Here is a 15,513-nt window from a genome sequence, read left to right as displayed (position 1 = left end):
AAGGAGTTTGCATATAAAACAGGGGCTAAGCTTTAGTTTGGTTTAATAGGACAATAGTGTCCACATAAATCCATGAAATGAAAATTTCAAGGTTTCGTATTTATTTTTGTTCTTTAAACACGTCCTCTCAGTCAGTTACTGTGCACTCAATCAGCTGCTATGCATTCTTCAACACTAGTAGAAGGTAAAACACTTATGTCTTGCAACTGTCCAATGCGAATTGTTTTACTTACACCTGCGGTACAGTTAATTGTGTGTGACAGCTGTATGAAGGCTACAGTGCAAAATTTCACCAGGGAATAAAGAAATATATCACATTTAGTTGGCATTTCAGGTGGAATTAATGGAATGTATTTTGTTCAGGAATTGTCTGAGTGTGAGATGCAAAGCTCTCTTGACACTATTGAGTAATTTTGACATAAGCTGTAGCGTGCTAGAGACCATGAATAGTCAGCCCCTCTGTCACAGAAACCATGACAAATTCTGCTGTTTTATTCTCTAATGCAATATGGATATTCCATACCAAATCAGGGGGACGTGCCACTGAATTGTCAGCATTGTGTCTGGCACACCACTGGCTTCCTTGACAAGTCATACATTTGGTTAGAGTCTATCTTGTGTGATACTGAGAGATTTGAAAAGATCACAGCTAAAACTAGCCTAATAGTTCTGTTAGGGATGTTTCAACATGGAAAACAATATAAATAATTTTAAAGCTTTTTACAGTTATTATGGTTGATTCTTCCTGTGCAGGGAGAATTTAAAGTGTCTGAGCGATACATCACCATGAATGACCTGACAGCTGCCTTGGAAGAGAAAAGAGTAAAGGAGATGTTTGGTGCTGGAACAGCTTGTATTGTATGTCCTATCTCTAAAATTTTATATAAGGGCAAGGTAAGAAAAAGTCTATTTTTTTTTCCTTCTTTATTCAGAGCTTTTCCATAATTAATTGCAGCTGAAGCACAAAATGAAGTAGAAAAGGATCGCTAGCCAGAGGCTCATGGAAAGAGGAACAGTGTCTGTGTGTTGTTTCCCAAGTGAGTTATTGCTGTGGTGTCAGAAAAGAACTTTCACTGTCATCTTCTGGATTATTTTAATAGTTAAAGTAATAAAATCTCAATTTCCAGGAAAACTTAAAAGAAAAAAAAATAGTTTTTCAGCTCCCAGGCTATTTGAAAATATACAAAAATGCATCCTCCCCTGTTTTCTTTTTTTGGACATTTTTTTCCAAAGGTAAGGCACCTGGAAAAGATGAGGAGAGGAAAGGCTTTCACAGGGAACCAAATTTCTGAAACACTGCATTTTTTTCTTCTCAAATTCATCTCTCCTTCACCTCCTGTTTCAGGAGGGTGCACAGCTGCTTCCACCTACTGTACACCATATGGGAGATTTCTTCTGCATAGGTGGAATTCCACAGGCATTGAAACTCTTAAGCTGACTTGGTGTTATTTAGCCAGCATAGTGGTAGTTCAGAAGGCTGCATTATTGCAGCTGCATTTATGGATGTTCCTTGTTCCATTACAAGAAACAAGCAGAGCAAAAGTCCTTTAGGTCATACTACTTGAATTAATAAGATGCAATAAATATATTGCTCTTGTCAAATGCTAAGATAATATAAGGTGCTGAGTGTTGATAACTGTATCCATTGTGTTTCTACACAGTGTACTTTGAAATGAAACACTGTATATAGTGTTACTACTCTTGCCTGTACAATATACCCTCCTTTTTGGAAGGCTTAGATTAGCCCTTGTTTGAAAACACATAATTCAACTAGTCAAACTTCTCACTGGGATGGCCTGTCGTCTTTTTTAAGGAGATCTAGAAAGCTTCATAAATATTTATTAAAATTCTTAGTGACCCCAAGATATTCATATGTATATTAAGCTATTATTACATGTTTTTCTCTCTCCCTCCCTGCCCTCCTTTATTCGATGTCAGCATTTGCACATCCCAACTATGGAGAATGGACCTCAGTTAACAACTCGCTTCCTGAATAAGTTGACAGATATACAGGTAAGGTGCTTCCTCAACTTTAAACAGCTAAAATAATAAAAGGTGAATGTTTGAAAACACTGGAAAATATTTGTTTAAATAATGGTGCTATAGGCATCATTATTTAATAACACAGGCACTTCTGTGTGGTGTGGTTATTCTACCTTTTTGGTTTTTTGTCTTGAGAAAGTAAGATATGGATGGAGAGTGATATATTTTTTCCCTGTTCATCATGGAAGCTGGATGTGAGTTGTAAGATATTACTGTCATCTGTGAAATCCAGTACTGTTGTTACAGGTTCCTTTTTAAGGGAAAAAAATAGTGTTGCGAAGCATCTAATAACCACAATCACAAATGAATTTGAGCTAATCGATAGAGATCAGTAAAGCAGTCAGCACTTAATGGGTGCAGCCAGCTATCACTTGTTACGTTTCTCAGCATCTTTACAATCATATAGTTACTTCTTGTTCCTAAACCACTTCCTTCCTCTGTTATTTGCTAAATATCAAAGTCTATTTGGAATTTGTGCTTCAGTGTGCCTCCGTGTCAGGGCATAGGTGTCAATACCATTTCAGGTAAAGTCAATTGAGCAGCATATGGTGGCCCTTCTTATTTTAATTAAGCCTATTTTGTTTTCCTTATTTGGTGTAGTTTATGGTGGGGGGGATTTGGGGATAGGAGTAGGTCTTGGCAAGTTACAAGCTCCCTTATTTAATATCTGGTATCAGCTGCTTGGCAGTATTATCATGATTTCTTCAAATCAAGTCTGGTTGTTACTGTTCTTCATTCTTAGCTTTTGGCTTGAGATGTTCTTAGACTTACTACTAAGAATCTTTTTGAAAGATTATGAGATCTACTGCACCACATAACAATTCTATGAATCCCATAAAGCACTCGTAACTTTCTAAAGAATAGTCCTAAAATGGACTTTTATATTTTACAGGCCCTTTACTAGTGTGTAAAAATAATCTCATACAAGGTTCTTCTGATGAGATCCCAAACAAAAACTGCTCATGAATTGTAATCTGCTGTCATATGCTGACCCACGTAAAACCCCTTGATAAGCAAGTTAATTTATATAATGTTTACAGTCCAAATTTAAATCCATAGCTATTCAGTGTGGGCTTTTTCATTGCTTAATTCAGGTAGGATGAGGCAGTCTTACTCAATGGGAAGTTCCTAAGCCTTGTAGTTCAATACAGCAAGACCACATGATTATTTTCCACTAGGAAGATGACCTGGGATCGGCACTTCTTTAGTTTAGTATTGGACATTCTATCTGCAACTCAGGGAAGAAAGAATTCCTGATATTCTCATACCTTTAGTGTTAATGGCTAAGCTAACCTTCATAGGGGCAAAAAGAGACACTCTCCCATCTCATTTCTGTTGAAATCAGTTTCTCTTCAGTCAGACTGATGGCTGGGAAGAATAACAGGCACACTTAGTTCTACATTTTGTTATTTGTTGAGGGGAAGAAAAGCCTTAGTATTCCATGTTCCCAGCTCAGTTTCATGTAACATCTTAATCATCTTACTATGTAAGAATACACAGTAGCCTTTCTCCAGAATCTCACTACATACCACAGTTCTGTTTTGTCTTTTTCATCCCAAGGGTCTTGATGCACCCTTCCGAAATAACAGTTGGTGTCCATCATTTATTTTTTTGGTTGTTGCCATATGTCCATATTTATTACACACTTTTCATTGTGATACATACTGATCTCTTTACATAGCTCCCTACTCTGTATTAAAGCTATTTTGTTAAGTATGTCAACTGTCTATCTTTAATGTCTGAAAGCACTTGTGTAACTCCTGTGTTACCTTCTGATGTCTATGTGATGCTTTTGCAATATATATTAGGGCCTTCAACAATTTGTGATCAATTTGAGTCTCCGCTAATCACTTGTAAATGCAGTCATGCAACAGCTGAGCATCAGGAAGAGTTGAGACCTGTTCTTAGAACACTATTGGGTGTTAAATGTGGGAATAGGTACTGCTTTAGCAGTTTGTGCCATGAGAAGAGCAAGTGCCTTTTCAAGAAGAGAAATACAGAATTCTGTTTTAGAAAACAAGACTGGAATGTATCTTTCTCCATCCAACCTGCTCTCTGAGGCTTCCTTCTATGCATTTCACAATCATCCTGCTTTTCCACCCCCCAACCAAGACTTAGGAGGAGGATGAAAACATTGCTGCTAACCTATATCTTTCCACTTTACAACTATGCATATGGACCTTTTTGCCTTTCAACCGTGTACTTACCATGTGTTCGTTAGTTACATGCCAAGAGTAAATCCATCACTCCTGGAAAGTACTGTTACTGTTTACTTCTGGGATTTCTTCCTTCTTTAAAAAAAAACAGGAGAGTTAGAACACTTCATTGTTTGATGGCTCTTTCCCTTTCAAGAGTCAATCAGTTGTTGCTGATTGTGTTTCTGCCCTTTTCTGTCTTTCTGTGGAGAGATGAGCTCATATCCAAATGGACTGCAGGTTGTCATACAGAAAACAATGCTGCAACACACAAAATGGAATGTATAATATTCTTAAAATGTCAGGGGAGTTTTCAAGATCTTTCAAAAAGATCTTATATGTATTCTACCAGGAGAGGAAAAGAAAAAATAAAGGTCTCTTTGCAGTATCATTTGACTGTTGTCATGTCAGTTGGACAGTCTAGGCTGTTATTCCAAAGAACATTCCGGTTCTGAAGATTAAAATGCGATGGAAATTAGAGCCAAACGCAGCCTTGGTTTCTGTGTTGTTAACCTAAACTAGGACAACGAATCCATTTCATGTTGGGCAACTGACATTTGTAAAAAAAAAAAAAAAGTAAAAATTCTCAGTACCAACATTGTCCTATATTCAAACCCGTGACCAAGAGGAGCAGGGCTCCATATCCAATATCATTATACTGATTCCCTTGTGTACAATGTATGCTTTTTAAACATTTTCAGATTATCTTCATTATTGTGTTTCCAAGTCTTGTTTTCTGCTGCTCATTGTCTTTTTGCGAGTCCTCTTGTGTTCAACAGGATTTCTTTGGATTTGAACAGCTGCTCAGTGCAACTAGAGCTAGAGTGACAAATTAGAAACTCATGGGCAGAACTGATTCCATTTTTCATGCCAATTGACAGAGACAGTAGTAGCACTACAATATACATTTCCCTTCCTATCACTGAGTGGAAATCACGATTACTAAAGACTGACAAAGATTTTAGATTAAATCATTTACATTGTATACAGTAATGATGTGCTTATGAATGAATTAGTCATAGTACACTGTCTTCTGTAACTGCTTGAGTTAGAAGATTTAGAGATGAAATTCTTTTATCTGAGAATACACGCACTGAAATACCATTCAGATTTTTTTTTAGTTTTGTGTTCTATGCTTTGAGAACAAACAAGCTTTTTCTATATCCTTTAAAGTGTAGATCAGGATGCAGCTTGTAAGGAGTGGGTAGAAGATAATAAATACTGTTTATACTACATGATATAAAGTACTTTTAAACACTACAGTCAAGACATCATTGAACATTTAGTCAAAAACCCAGTCTTCCTCAAAGCCTCACAATCTAAATGGATAGGCTGGTGGAAAACAGCCAGGGAAGGAGAATGTATATGTTAATTTTTGTAAAGCAAGACCTGTGGGGTAAGAAAGGAGAGATTATATTGACTAGTCTTCATAAAGTCTTTGAGAGAATCAGAAAAGGCAGCTAGTTCTGTTTTGATTTCTGGAATGAAAACGTTGATTGTGATCCAACATCTTCATTCCCCTTTTGATTCTGGAAGCCTGTTTAAACTGTAGTCAAATGGCTACTCAGGCCAGCCCTTGCAATTTCTGAAGTCAGCATGAAACATTAAATGATACTGCTACCTAAAGCCAGCAATACTGACCAATAATCATCTGGCTTTTGCCTGCTTTCTGATTTGGAAGAGGTGAGAGTGCCACCTTTTCTTTGAGGAACAGTAATGTAAAGGTCATAGAATCATAGAATGGTAGGGGTTGGAAGGGACCTTTAGAGATCATCTGGTCCAACCCCCCTGCAGACATAGGTTCACCTAGATCAGGTCGCATAGGAACATGTCCAGGTGGGTCTTGAAGACCTCCAAGGAAGGAGACTCCACAACCCCCCTGGGCAGCCTGTGCCAGGGCTCCATCACTCTCACGGTGAAATAATTTTTTCTTACGTTTAAGTGGAACTTTTTGTGTTCCAGCTTCACCTCATTATCCCTTGTCCTGTTACTATCTACTATAGAAAAGCGGGATATCCCAACCTCCTGACACCCACCCTTTAGATATTTATAAATGTTAATAAGATCAGCCCTCAATCTCCTCCAGACTAAACAGCCCCAGTTCCCGCACCCCCCATCCTCCAAAAAATTCCCTCATATGAAGGTAATCCAGTGCTTTGTGGTTAAACTAATGATACAGCTGATTTTCCTTGATTAGAGTTCCCAAGGCTGGCTTACATCTGGGAATGAAAGCTGGAAATCCTTTGAACAAGTAATTGGTCTGTGTTCCTGTGTATCACCATACCAGTGTTTAGTCAAACACATTGTAGGCTGCAGAACGGGACCAGCAGAATCGGTAGTAAAAAGAAAAAGTAGATGTGATACACATGGAGGTCATTTACCTACTAGAATAAAGAGTAAAACACAAGCATATTGAACATAATTCCTTTATGGATCTACAGGAGTGTTTTTCTGGCTCATCTTCATTTGAAGGTGATGTCTTACTCACACTTTAATGTCCCTGCATCTCCTTTCCTGCTGATGCAAAACCTGTATTGGAGGAAATTCCTTTTATCTTCTCTGGAGGAATTACCATCAAGTGATCTTTTCAGCCTACATAAAGCTTCTAAAAACAATATTCCTTGGTGAAAAGTGTTTTCAAGCTCCCTGAACATGGATGGTACTATAAGGGAAAGGGCTCCCAACTTACACCTGCTCCTAGTTTATCCACCTCTGCTTCCCTTACATGCTTGAGCCCTATGTGTGTTTTTGGGGTTCCCCGGAGCATTGTTTACAGGACTGTTTACGGAGAGCTTTAGAACATGGAGCCAGTTTAACACCAAGAGTACTGCCTTGGGACTGTCTGCTCCCCTGGAAGGGATACAGCTCCTTGTGGTGGGTTTCTGCCCAGTGATCCTATTAGTTTGTATATGGAAGGACAACTTGTTTTATTTGGGTTACAATTCTCTCTAACTGTACTCTGTGGTAGTTTTGATGAGTTTTATTTCACATTAAATCAGAGCGCTGTAATAAAACGCTACTTTGAAAATAAAAAGAAGTAAAAACAAATGTATTTGTTTATGTGAGCTTGAGCAGGAGCATAATTATGAATGAATTAATGAACTGACCTCAGGGAATAACTGTATTAAATTGATGAAAGCTCTGGTGAAGCAAGACTATCCTGTATCATCTCTAGCGAGTGTCAGTGTCACCCTTTCCTAGTCTACTTGTTGGAAGACAGATAAAGCTTCAAGCTGCCTTCAGGCTTTGCTCAAATCAAAGGCAAAAGTAAAGACGCAAGAAATAGCACAAACTACTGTCAGGGTGGTGGATATGAATCTTTTCTGAGGATAGACTTGAGGAGTTATCATAATTGTACACTGTGACATTTAACTTTTAAACTCTGTTTTTGCTTTGTTTCAGTATGGAAGAGAAGACAGTGATTGGGCAGTGTTGGTGTCATGAAAGTAGAAGAATTCAGACCCTCTCGACGGAACAGATTTGAATAATGACAACTTCTGTAGCTGCCTGTGCGTAGCGTAGTTTCTGTATCAGTTTGCTTTCCAGGATGATTGTTTCCACAATCCAGCAAATGTGAACACAATCATTTTGATTTCTGTTGTAATCCTGTTTGTAGAAACCTGTCATCTTGGTAGAGGTGCTAAATGTTAGCAAGAGAACTTTCCTAATGGTTTTCTTAGTGCCTCCTTGTGTCTTATGTACAGTCTGAAAATTTGTAAAATGTTCTTCAACTGCTCTTCAGTTCAGTTTGTTTTAACTGCCATCCCCGGCAGAGCACATTGTCATATAACACAAAGATATTGCCTGTTAGCTGGCCACGGGGTTTGCCTGGTATTATTCTGCCTTTGGCTTTTTGTTCAGGAAACAATTAAGTTTAAACATATGCTCTTTCCTTTCCTGCTTTGCTTATGTGTGAGATTCCTGAGTGTTACATAGCCCTCTAGATCCCCTCATGCATACTCTTGACACATGACAGCTCTGTCCTTTAGGCCAAAATTCTGAGAGTCAATGTAGCTTGCAATACACTCCCTGTTGGGCTGTTGCTTTTCCCTTCGTAGGGGTATGCAGTGACTGCTTGGGCAATGTGTGCCTCTCTTATAGTTGAATACATCCCTCCATATATGATTTACAGGACTGGGTCAGGCTCCACTGAGACAAGAATTACCCTTTGTCTGGCCTAGCACAGAGCTGTATGCTGCAGGCATAGTGTTGACTTCCAAGTGAACATCTAGAAAATAAGTTGAACCGCTCCTCACAGCAACCAGACCTTTGAGTTGAGGAATTTCTTTCACTGTCCAGTAACATAATTTAGATCAGAAAAATATTTTCCTTGTTCCCTTCACCACTCTCTGCAAAATGTATCCAGCCTCCGCTGACACACGTATACTTTAATAGGGCCTTCCTGTTAAGGAACAAGCTCTTTTGTCAACAGAAAATGTCTAGCACAAGAAGGAAAGAGTTTACTTACATCTTGTTTTCATTCTGGTTAAGCACATGCTTCTTCATATATTCTCTCACATGCAGTCTTGATACTATTTGGAAGCAATATAGAGCATGTAGCCTGTAGTTAGGCTTCTGCAAATGTTCACTAACAATCATACTGTAATATTTATTAGCTTTCTCTTTTTGCACACAGCATTGTCGAACAGCTTTAAGATATCTCTTGCCAAAAAAGATCAGTATATTCTGTATCAATGTTCCAAAGTGCTCCTTCAGTGTAAAACTGGTGGAACTTCATTGACATTAGTGAAATCCTATAAGATGTAAAAGTGAAACATTTATTGCCATAGTTTGCATTAGAGACAGGGAAATATGAAGGGAAATATTTAGCACTTTATGGATTTTTTTTTTAAGACTCAACAGTATCTCTCCCATGCTTTATAAGTCCTTTGTAGTTACTGGCATTTGTTAACATAGTTTAAAAGGGCAAAATATAATTTCTAATAGACCATCCATGCCTTACACTACTGCTAAAAAGTAGCCTTAGGGCTTCCCTATTAATTTTGTATTAGATTTTAAATACAACTCCTACTTAACCATCACTTTCTTCTGCTCCTTCAAATCATGACTTTTTCTATCTTTTACTGCAGTCCAATCGGACCTTTTCATGAAGAACAGTTGAAGGTTCTCTCCGACAATATTACCAAAAGTTTATTGGATAGTTTTTTCTCTATAGAATGCTACTGCAAGCACAAAATGTTCTTTCACTTACAGTAGCAATAGTATTGTGTGTCTATTTTTCTGGCCATCTGAGTCTGTATTGTGTGCTGGTCTTTGGTCAGTATCTTACCGTATATTACAAACTGCTGGTAGTCTGTATTTAATTGGATGCTTGGAAAAATGAACATGGGGAGTATGTCAAGACACAACATGGGGTATAGAGTTTTATCCAATGAGACAAGTGTCATAACTAAAGGTGCCTTTAACTGGAGTGTGGTATGGAGCTCTCTAAAGGTTATGTCATGAGCTTCCTGTGGCTTCCTGTTACCAAATTGTCTATTCTGTCCCCTTAGGCTCATCTTGGATTTGGCAATAAAAGGAAAAGTGGAAATATCTATCTTCAGATTCATGCCAAAGTGGTTGTATGATACCTTAAATTCTCAGGATGTTGATAGATTTGGCAAGTGTCATCTCCCAAAAATCTACATGAAGGCATCAATATACCAGCAGTAATCTGTTCACTGGTCAGAATTAATAAGAACCAGTTGGAAGAATTATTTTACTACAGTGTAAACCCTCTTCTTAAATTGGATTCAAGTAATTTAATGTGAAGGAAACAGGTGATTTCCTTTATTGTAGTTTGCACTGTTGCCTGCACTGACCAGAGAGATCCCTTTTCTTTTACTGCGCATTTTGAGCTGATGGAGACATCAAAACGATAAGAGTTGAAACCAGAATGACCCACAGAAAGGTGTGGACTGTTCTAGCAGAGAGTAATGAAAACATGTGTTGTGTGTATGTTAACTGTTGTCTTTAACATCTTGGTTAATTGCTTTACTCTGGCTATGTCAACTCAAAGTTGTGCTTGTTTCCAAACGGGATCCAGGTGAATAGGTTCTGAATTTTGAACTTTAAAACCTAAATGAGGGAGATGATGTGTCAGTGTAATACAGAAAGTTCTTCTGAACAGTTGTGTTCTGCCAATGTGATTTTTTTTTTGTCCTGTTAACCAAAGGAAAGAAATAACATGTAAATAATAGCGAGAATTTGGTATTTCGTTCTCCCTATTTTCGGCTGTAAAATTTAGGAGGGAACTGTGATATTCCCTGAGCTAATAATAGATTGTAAAAGAACATCTGCACATCTTTTCTCCATGTGTCCTATTTGTCTAATTGCGACAGATTTACATAGAAAGAGTATGGTACATCATAACTAGGCAATTATCCATTCTTCATCACTTAGTTATGGTTCTGCTAATTGATCGTTTAAGACATAAGATAGTCTAACATTAGGAGAATTTGAGACCGTTCAAAAAAGATCAACAAATTAATATTGTTGTGTGATATTTGCATAATTGGCTGCAATTATTTAATGTTTAATTGGGTTGATCAGATGAGATTCAGCCTTTCACATGCTTATGTTTTACAAACACTGGTACTTTAAAATTATAATAATGAACTCTAATTTTCATAAGTTCTTCTCCCCTTCATTCCTTTGACTGTTATTTTCAGTACTGAGCATGTTCTTAATTTTCAGTTTGGTGAGCATGATTCATACATAGGAAAGAAGTCCTTCATATGAGAGAACTTTTCATGAAACCGGCATTTCGTACAAGCTGCTCTGATGCCAAGACTTACAGCTTCAGCAACTGGCATTACTTAACTAGATTCTTAACTGCAATGAGGGCAAATTTGCTGAGAATTTACAGTGACATACTCTGGTAAGAAAGCTTAAAAGGTTCCTGCTTAGGATAGATAACCTCTTCAACCTATAGCACTGCAAAGCAAACACGATTTTTGTGGAATGTAGAAGGGAAGATGAGATAAAAGCAAGACAGTGAGAGATCTCTCTGCCCAGCCATTGTTTACACATGTTTAGCTATCTCAAGCTGAAAAGCAGTTGCTCTCTACTCCTCTTTCTCGGTAAACTCTTGTTTAGGGTTTACATAATTCAATAGAGAGATATTGTAGATTCTCTTCCATATTTTATACCTGTTTTTCATCAGGCATGTTAGAAGAACATGGTATTTGAAAGAGCCAAGAGTGCAAGTTGAGATATCCAATACATGGTCTTCCAAGGAGGTAGATATGACAGATCCCATAGAGGGAAGAACCCTCCTGAATTCAATCACCTCTCCAAAACAATCTGCATAATCTCAACAGATTGCTTAGTTTGATCTGTCTTGAACTGCTATGAAATAGAATATAGAGATGGTAGCACAGCCTAACAGACTATGCCCCACGCGATTCACCCTGCTGATGCTAAGTTTTAATATTCTAGTGGCAGACTCTTATACTGAGAAGTGGGCAGGTGTAAATGATGGCTGAGCATGCCCTGAGGTAGACTGTTCCTTGCTGTCTTTCTCTCCCATCCAGACAAACTTGCAGCCCCTTTTCCTCAGCCTCTTGCCGTGATGCCACTTAGTCTCATATCTAAAAGTGACCATTAAGCAAATTTTGCATTCTTTTTGCTTTTGACAGCAGTGACAGTTAAAAATGGCCATTTGTTCATCTTAAAGGTGTGTAGTGATTGGAATTGCACTTTACCAATTGCACATGTAATGCCTGAACAGACTACCACTGACTTTGTGACTCTGGACAAGTTATCTAGCCTCTTAGTAAGTGCAGAGTAGTAGTGCTACCACTTACACCACTTTTAACTCTAAATTTTTGCATAAAAGATGTTTTACTATAGAAAACTGTCCAGGAAGCTTTTCAAACAACAGACAAAGATGCCACGTGAAGTCCAGCATTTCAAAGAATTGCTTTAGAGTAGAAATATCTTGGTCATGCAGGAGAAGAATATTATTTAAATGAGAAATATTTTTAAGGTTCGCTGTATGAACACATAGACAAGTATGTAGTTAAGAATATAAAGTAGCATACAGAAAGATCTTGAAAAGAGAATCCACCTCCACTTCTCAAACAGTGCTGTCTTATTTAAAAGTGATACTTGAAGGCAGCATTGTACCTCTTAATGTAGAGTCATTTGATTAGAGGTACATTTTGTCATGTAGCACTGAGAACAGACCTCTTTATCAATCTTGACTACAAATTTTCTGACCTGCAATATTTAGCAATTGAGAGGTGTCAAAGAGCTGTGTTTTACTCTATGTTGTTCCTATCCTCAAGATTTGGAAAACTAATGCATAGTTCTGAAGTCATTTAAGCTAAGGAACTTAATAAGTGTTGTAGTTTTAGTCATAATAGCAAAAGAGAGTACTAGTATGGCATTGGTGAAAAAATACCGTTGTAGCAATCCTCATGTCCATACCTTGCTTTAAACATGGTGATTATTAGTGGGAATTCCAGGGTATTTTCCCCAACTATGCAAAAATCTGAGTGGCATCTATAGCACAGTTGACAAATATATTCCCACTCCATAAACAAAGGTAACTTAGCCATTACCTTGAGCTAGAACAGTCAGGTATATTAGGGCTTAGCAGGTGTGGAACAATACTGAATCAGAATAGTCAAGCTTTAGATTTGGAACAAAATTTAGGAAATAGTAGGAGTAGAAATCTAATTAACCACCCTAGCTAGGTTAACCACACCCAAATTCACTAAAAATAATGGTGTGTAAATTCACTGGTAATAACAACGTGTCTAGATTCTCATCCCTCTCTCTGAACATAAATTTATACTGTTTATCTTAAAACTTAGCTTACTGTGTCGTGATTTTCATCGCAATCCTAGATTCTCATACTTCTCTTAAAAAACCAAAAAATCTTAAATTTCATATGCATAGGCATATGCATAATTTAAGACCTTGTTATAGAATTTTAAGGTCATAAAGGTATCTGTTGGATAAAGTTAAGGTAGAAAAAGAGGAGACAATTTTGTGGAGATGCTTAACTGCAGTGTTCCAAATGGTTTTCCAACACTGGTCATTTTTGGTTTTTACCAAAGAGTTATGCAGGGAATAGTAAATAAAATGAGCATAGTGCTTTTTTTTCCTAAGCAAGAGTTGGGAAAGTTTCTAAGAACTGGTTCTCTTAATAATGGTAACCCTTTATAGGACTCGATTCTGTCAGACTTGGAGCAGTAATTGAAGTGTGAGTGGAAGAGCTCAGAAATTATCTCAGGAGGTACTGTCTTGCAGGAACAGATTTTCTTTCGTTTTATAATTGTAAGTCATCAGGATGTGAACATGGAATCTTTCATGTTTTGCACCTTTTCTTAAAACTTTGCTTTTCATTTAGTATCGTCAAACTATCGTCTTCAACTATCATGTCTTAGCAGGTTAGAAGAAAGCAAACATTTTTATTCTTTATGTAATAACCTTCTTGCTGTATGCCAAATCACTGCTTCATTATGGTTTGGTCACCACTGGACTTGTGACCTCTTCAGGTAAAATAACAGGTGATTTTTTTTCTCTACTATACTCTCGGGTTTTTTAGTAAGTACTATGTGCTTGCAGCAAATGCCAGAGCAAAAGTAAAGTGCCAGAACAGGCATGCCAAGGAGTTAGAGTAAATATACCCATCAAGTCAGTCAAGACAGGAGGTGAAAAGAATATCACTACCATTTTCATTCATCCCAAATAGAGACTAACCAGGTATACCAAATATCTAGAAGAATAGTAAGTTACAATTGCTATTTAAGAATTGTTGTATTTAGTTGCTCAAATACCTACATCTGTGCCTGTATTTTCATTATTTGGGCCCCAGTATCTTAACTGAAACCTGCAACACACTTTTATATGTCAGGAAACAGTAAAATATTAGATCTAAACAAACAAGTAATGCTCCAGGTCATCTAATGGTGCAAAACAATTTTTTACATGTCAGTGGCCTATTCTGTTCCCATAATTTATATTCATTTTCTAATGGCCCAGTAGCTGACTAGAACTGTAAGTAGGAGACAAATATATCATTAACTCTATTCCATAGTGGAGGATGTTGGTAAAGAGTAAATCTCCATCTCCTGGGGAGATGTCTTGGGACTCCAGCTCGGCCACTATAGTAGACACTGACAGAATGCAAGAGGTTCTTTGCCATGATGGAGACAAGTAGGAGTTTTTTCTGAAGCTGTTTGCAAATGGTTTCTGTTGGAACAGCAAATTTGTAAAGACAGCTGTCCCAATCTACCTGAACTTCTTAGAAGGGTGCAGTAGTAGTTAGCGGGATTGTATTATATATAGGCATTGGGAAATTATCAACTTAAAGAGGGAGAAGTAAACACCTCTGAAGGGTCTCTGTTTTCTCAAATGTTAACTGAGTATTTTACAAGGATCTGAGTGTATAAAAGCTGTAAAGGACAGATGTGTGAAAAAATACTGGATAAACTAAAGGAAACTCTACCTCATTCTTCTCTAAAGGTTTTGTAGAAGCACAATTAAGCGCTCCTGATGGCATTGTTATGTACAGACCATCTGGCATGAAAGAAACACTTTATATTTGTATGTCTATAAATCCTGTAATAACTGTATTTCGCTGGCAGTAGAAACAGTCTATACTATTTGCAGTTTTCCTCATCAAATCTGTAATTATGCGATGTTTCTGTCTCCAATAAAGTAATTTAATGGGCACCTGTCTGTGGCATGAAGTCATCACTGTTGAGTACAGCTAACTGAGAGTAATTACCTTGTATATGGGAGCTGTTATAAAGTAGTTCTTGAAGTCTGGATTAAAATTAAAAAAGGATTATTGAACAAAGTGTGGCATTTTAGAACAGCAAAGCACGATGCAAGTGGTGAGAGATAAGCTAACTCTGCAGTCAAAATACAAACCCTGTGTTCTGGCTTCCACCAAAATCTGAGGATGTGACACTCAGAGGGAAGAATGAGGCCTTAACAATGGCAGACATGTACTTACCCTGCCAAGCCTGGGGACTGAGCCAGTTGTTTCACTTACAGTAAAATATTGGACAGATCAAGCAGCAAAACTGCCTACCTGCTAACCATGTTGTCACGAAACAGCTTTTAAAATGCCAGGACCATGTAGCAGTGATAGAACACAGCCCCCATTCTAAGGGTTTTGGGGCAATAAACTCAAGGGAGAGAAGAAAGCCAGAAGACAACAGTATACTTTGAGCACTTACTTCATAGGGAAGTTTTGAATAGTCATTACTCTAAAGTCTTTCAACCAATGGGAAGTCCTTTGAAGATGGAAAGC

The 15,513-nt window shown here is 37.6% G+C and overlaps 1 protein-coding gene across 2 annotated transcripts in view; it reads left to right on the top strand.

Moving 5' to 3' along the window:
- BCAT1 (branched chain amino acid transaminase 1) overlaps nucleotides 1–14,927 on the top strand; it is a 66,173-nt gene extending 51,246 nt beyond the window's left edge. For both annotated transcript variants that reach the window (XM_062009314.1, XM_062009325.1), the window contains 3 exons: nucleotides 754–894; nucleotides 1,939–2,013; nucleotides 7,641–14,927. In XM_062009314.1, coding sequence (XP_061865298.1) covers nucleotides 754–894; nucleotides 1,939–2,013; nucleotides 7,641–7,682 — 258 coding nt within the window. In that variant the 3' untranslated portion in view covers nucleotides 7,683–14,927. The remainder of the gene's footprint in view (nucleotides 1–753; nucleotides 895–1,938; nucleotides 2,014–7,640) is intronic.
- The last annotated feature ends 586 nt before the right edge of the window (nucleotides 14,928–15,513 follow it).

The sequence above is a fragment of the Colius striatus genome, chromosome 1 (assembly GCF_028858725.1).
Source record: "Colius striatus isolate bColStr4 chromosome 1, bColStr4.1.hap1, whole genome shotgun sequence".
In the NCBI taxonomy this organism is placed as follows: domain Eukaryota; kingdom Metazoa; phylum Chordata; class Aves; order Coliiformes; family Coliidae; genus Colius; species Colius striatus.
This window is presented reverse-complemented; position numbering and strand designations above follow the sequence as displayed.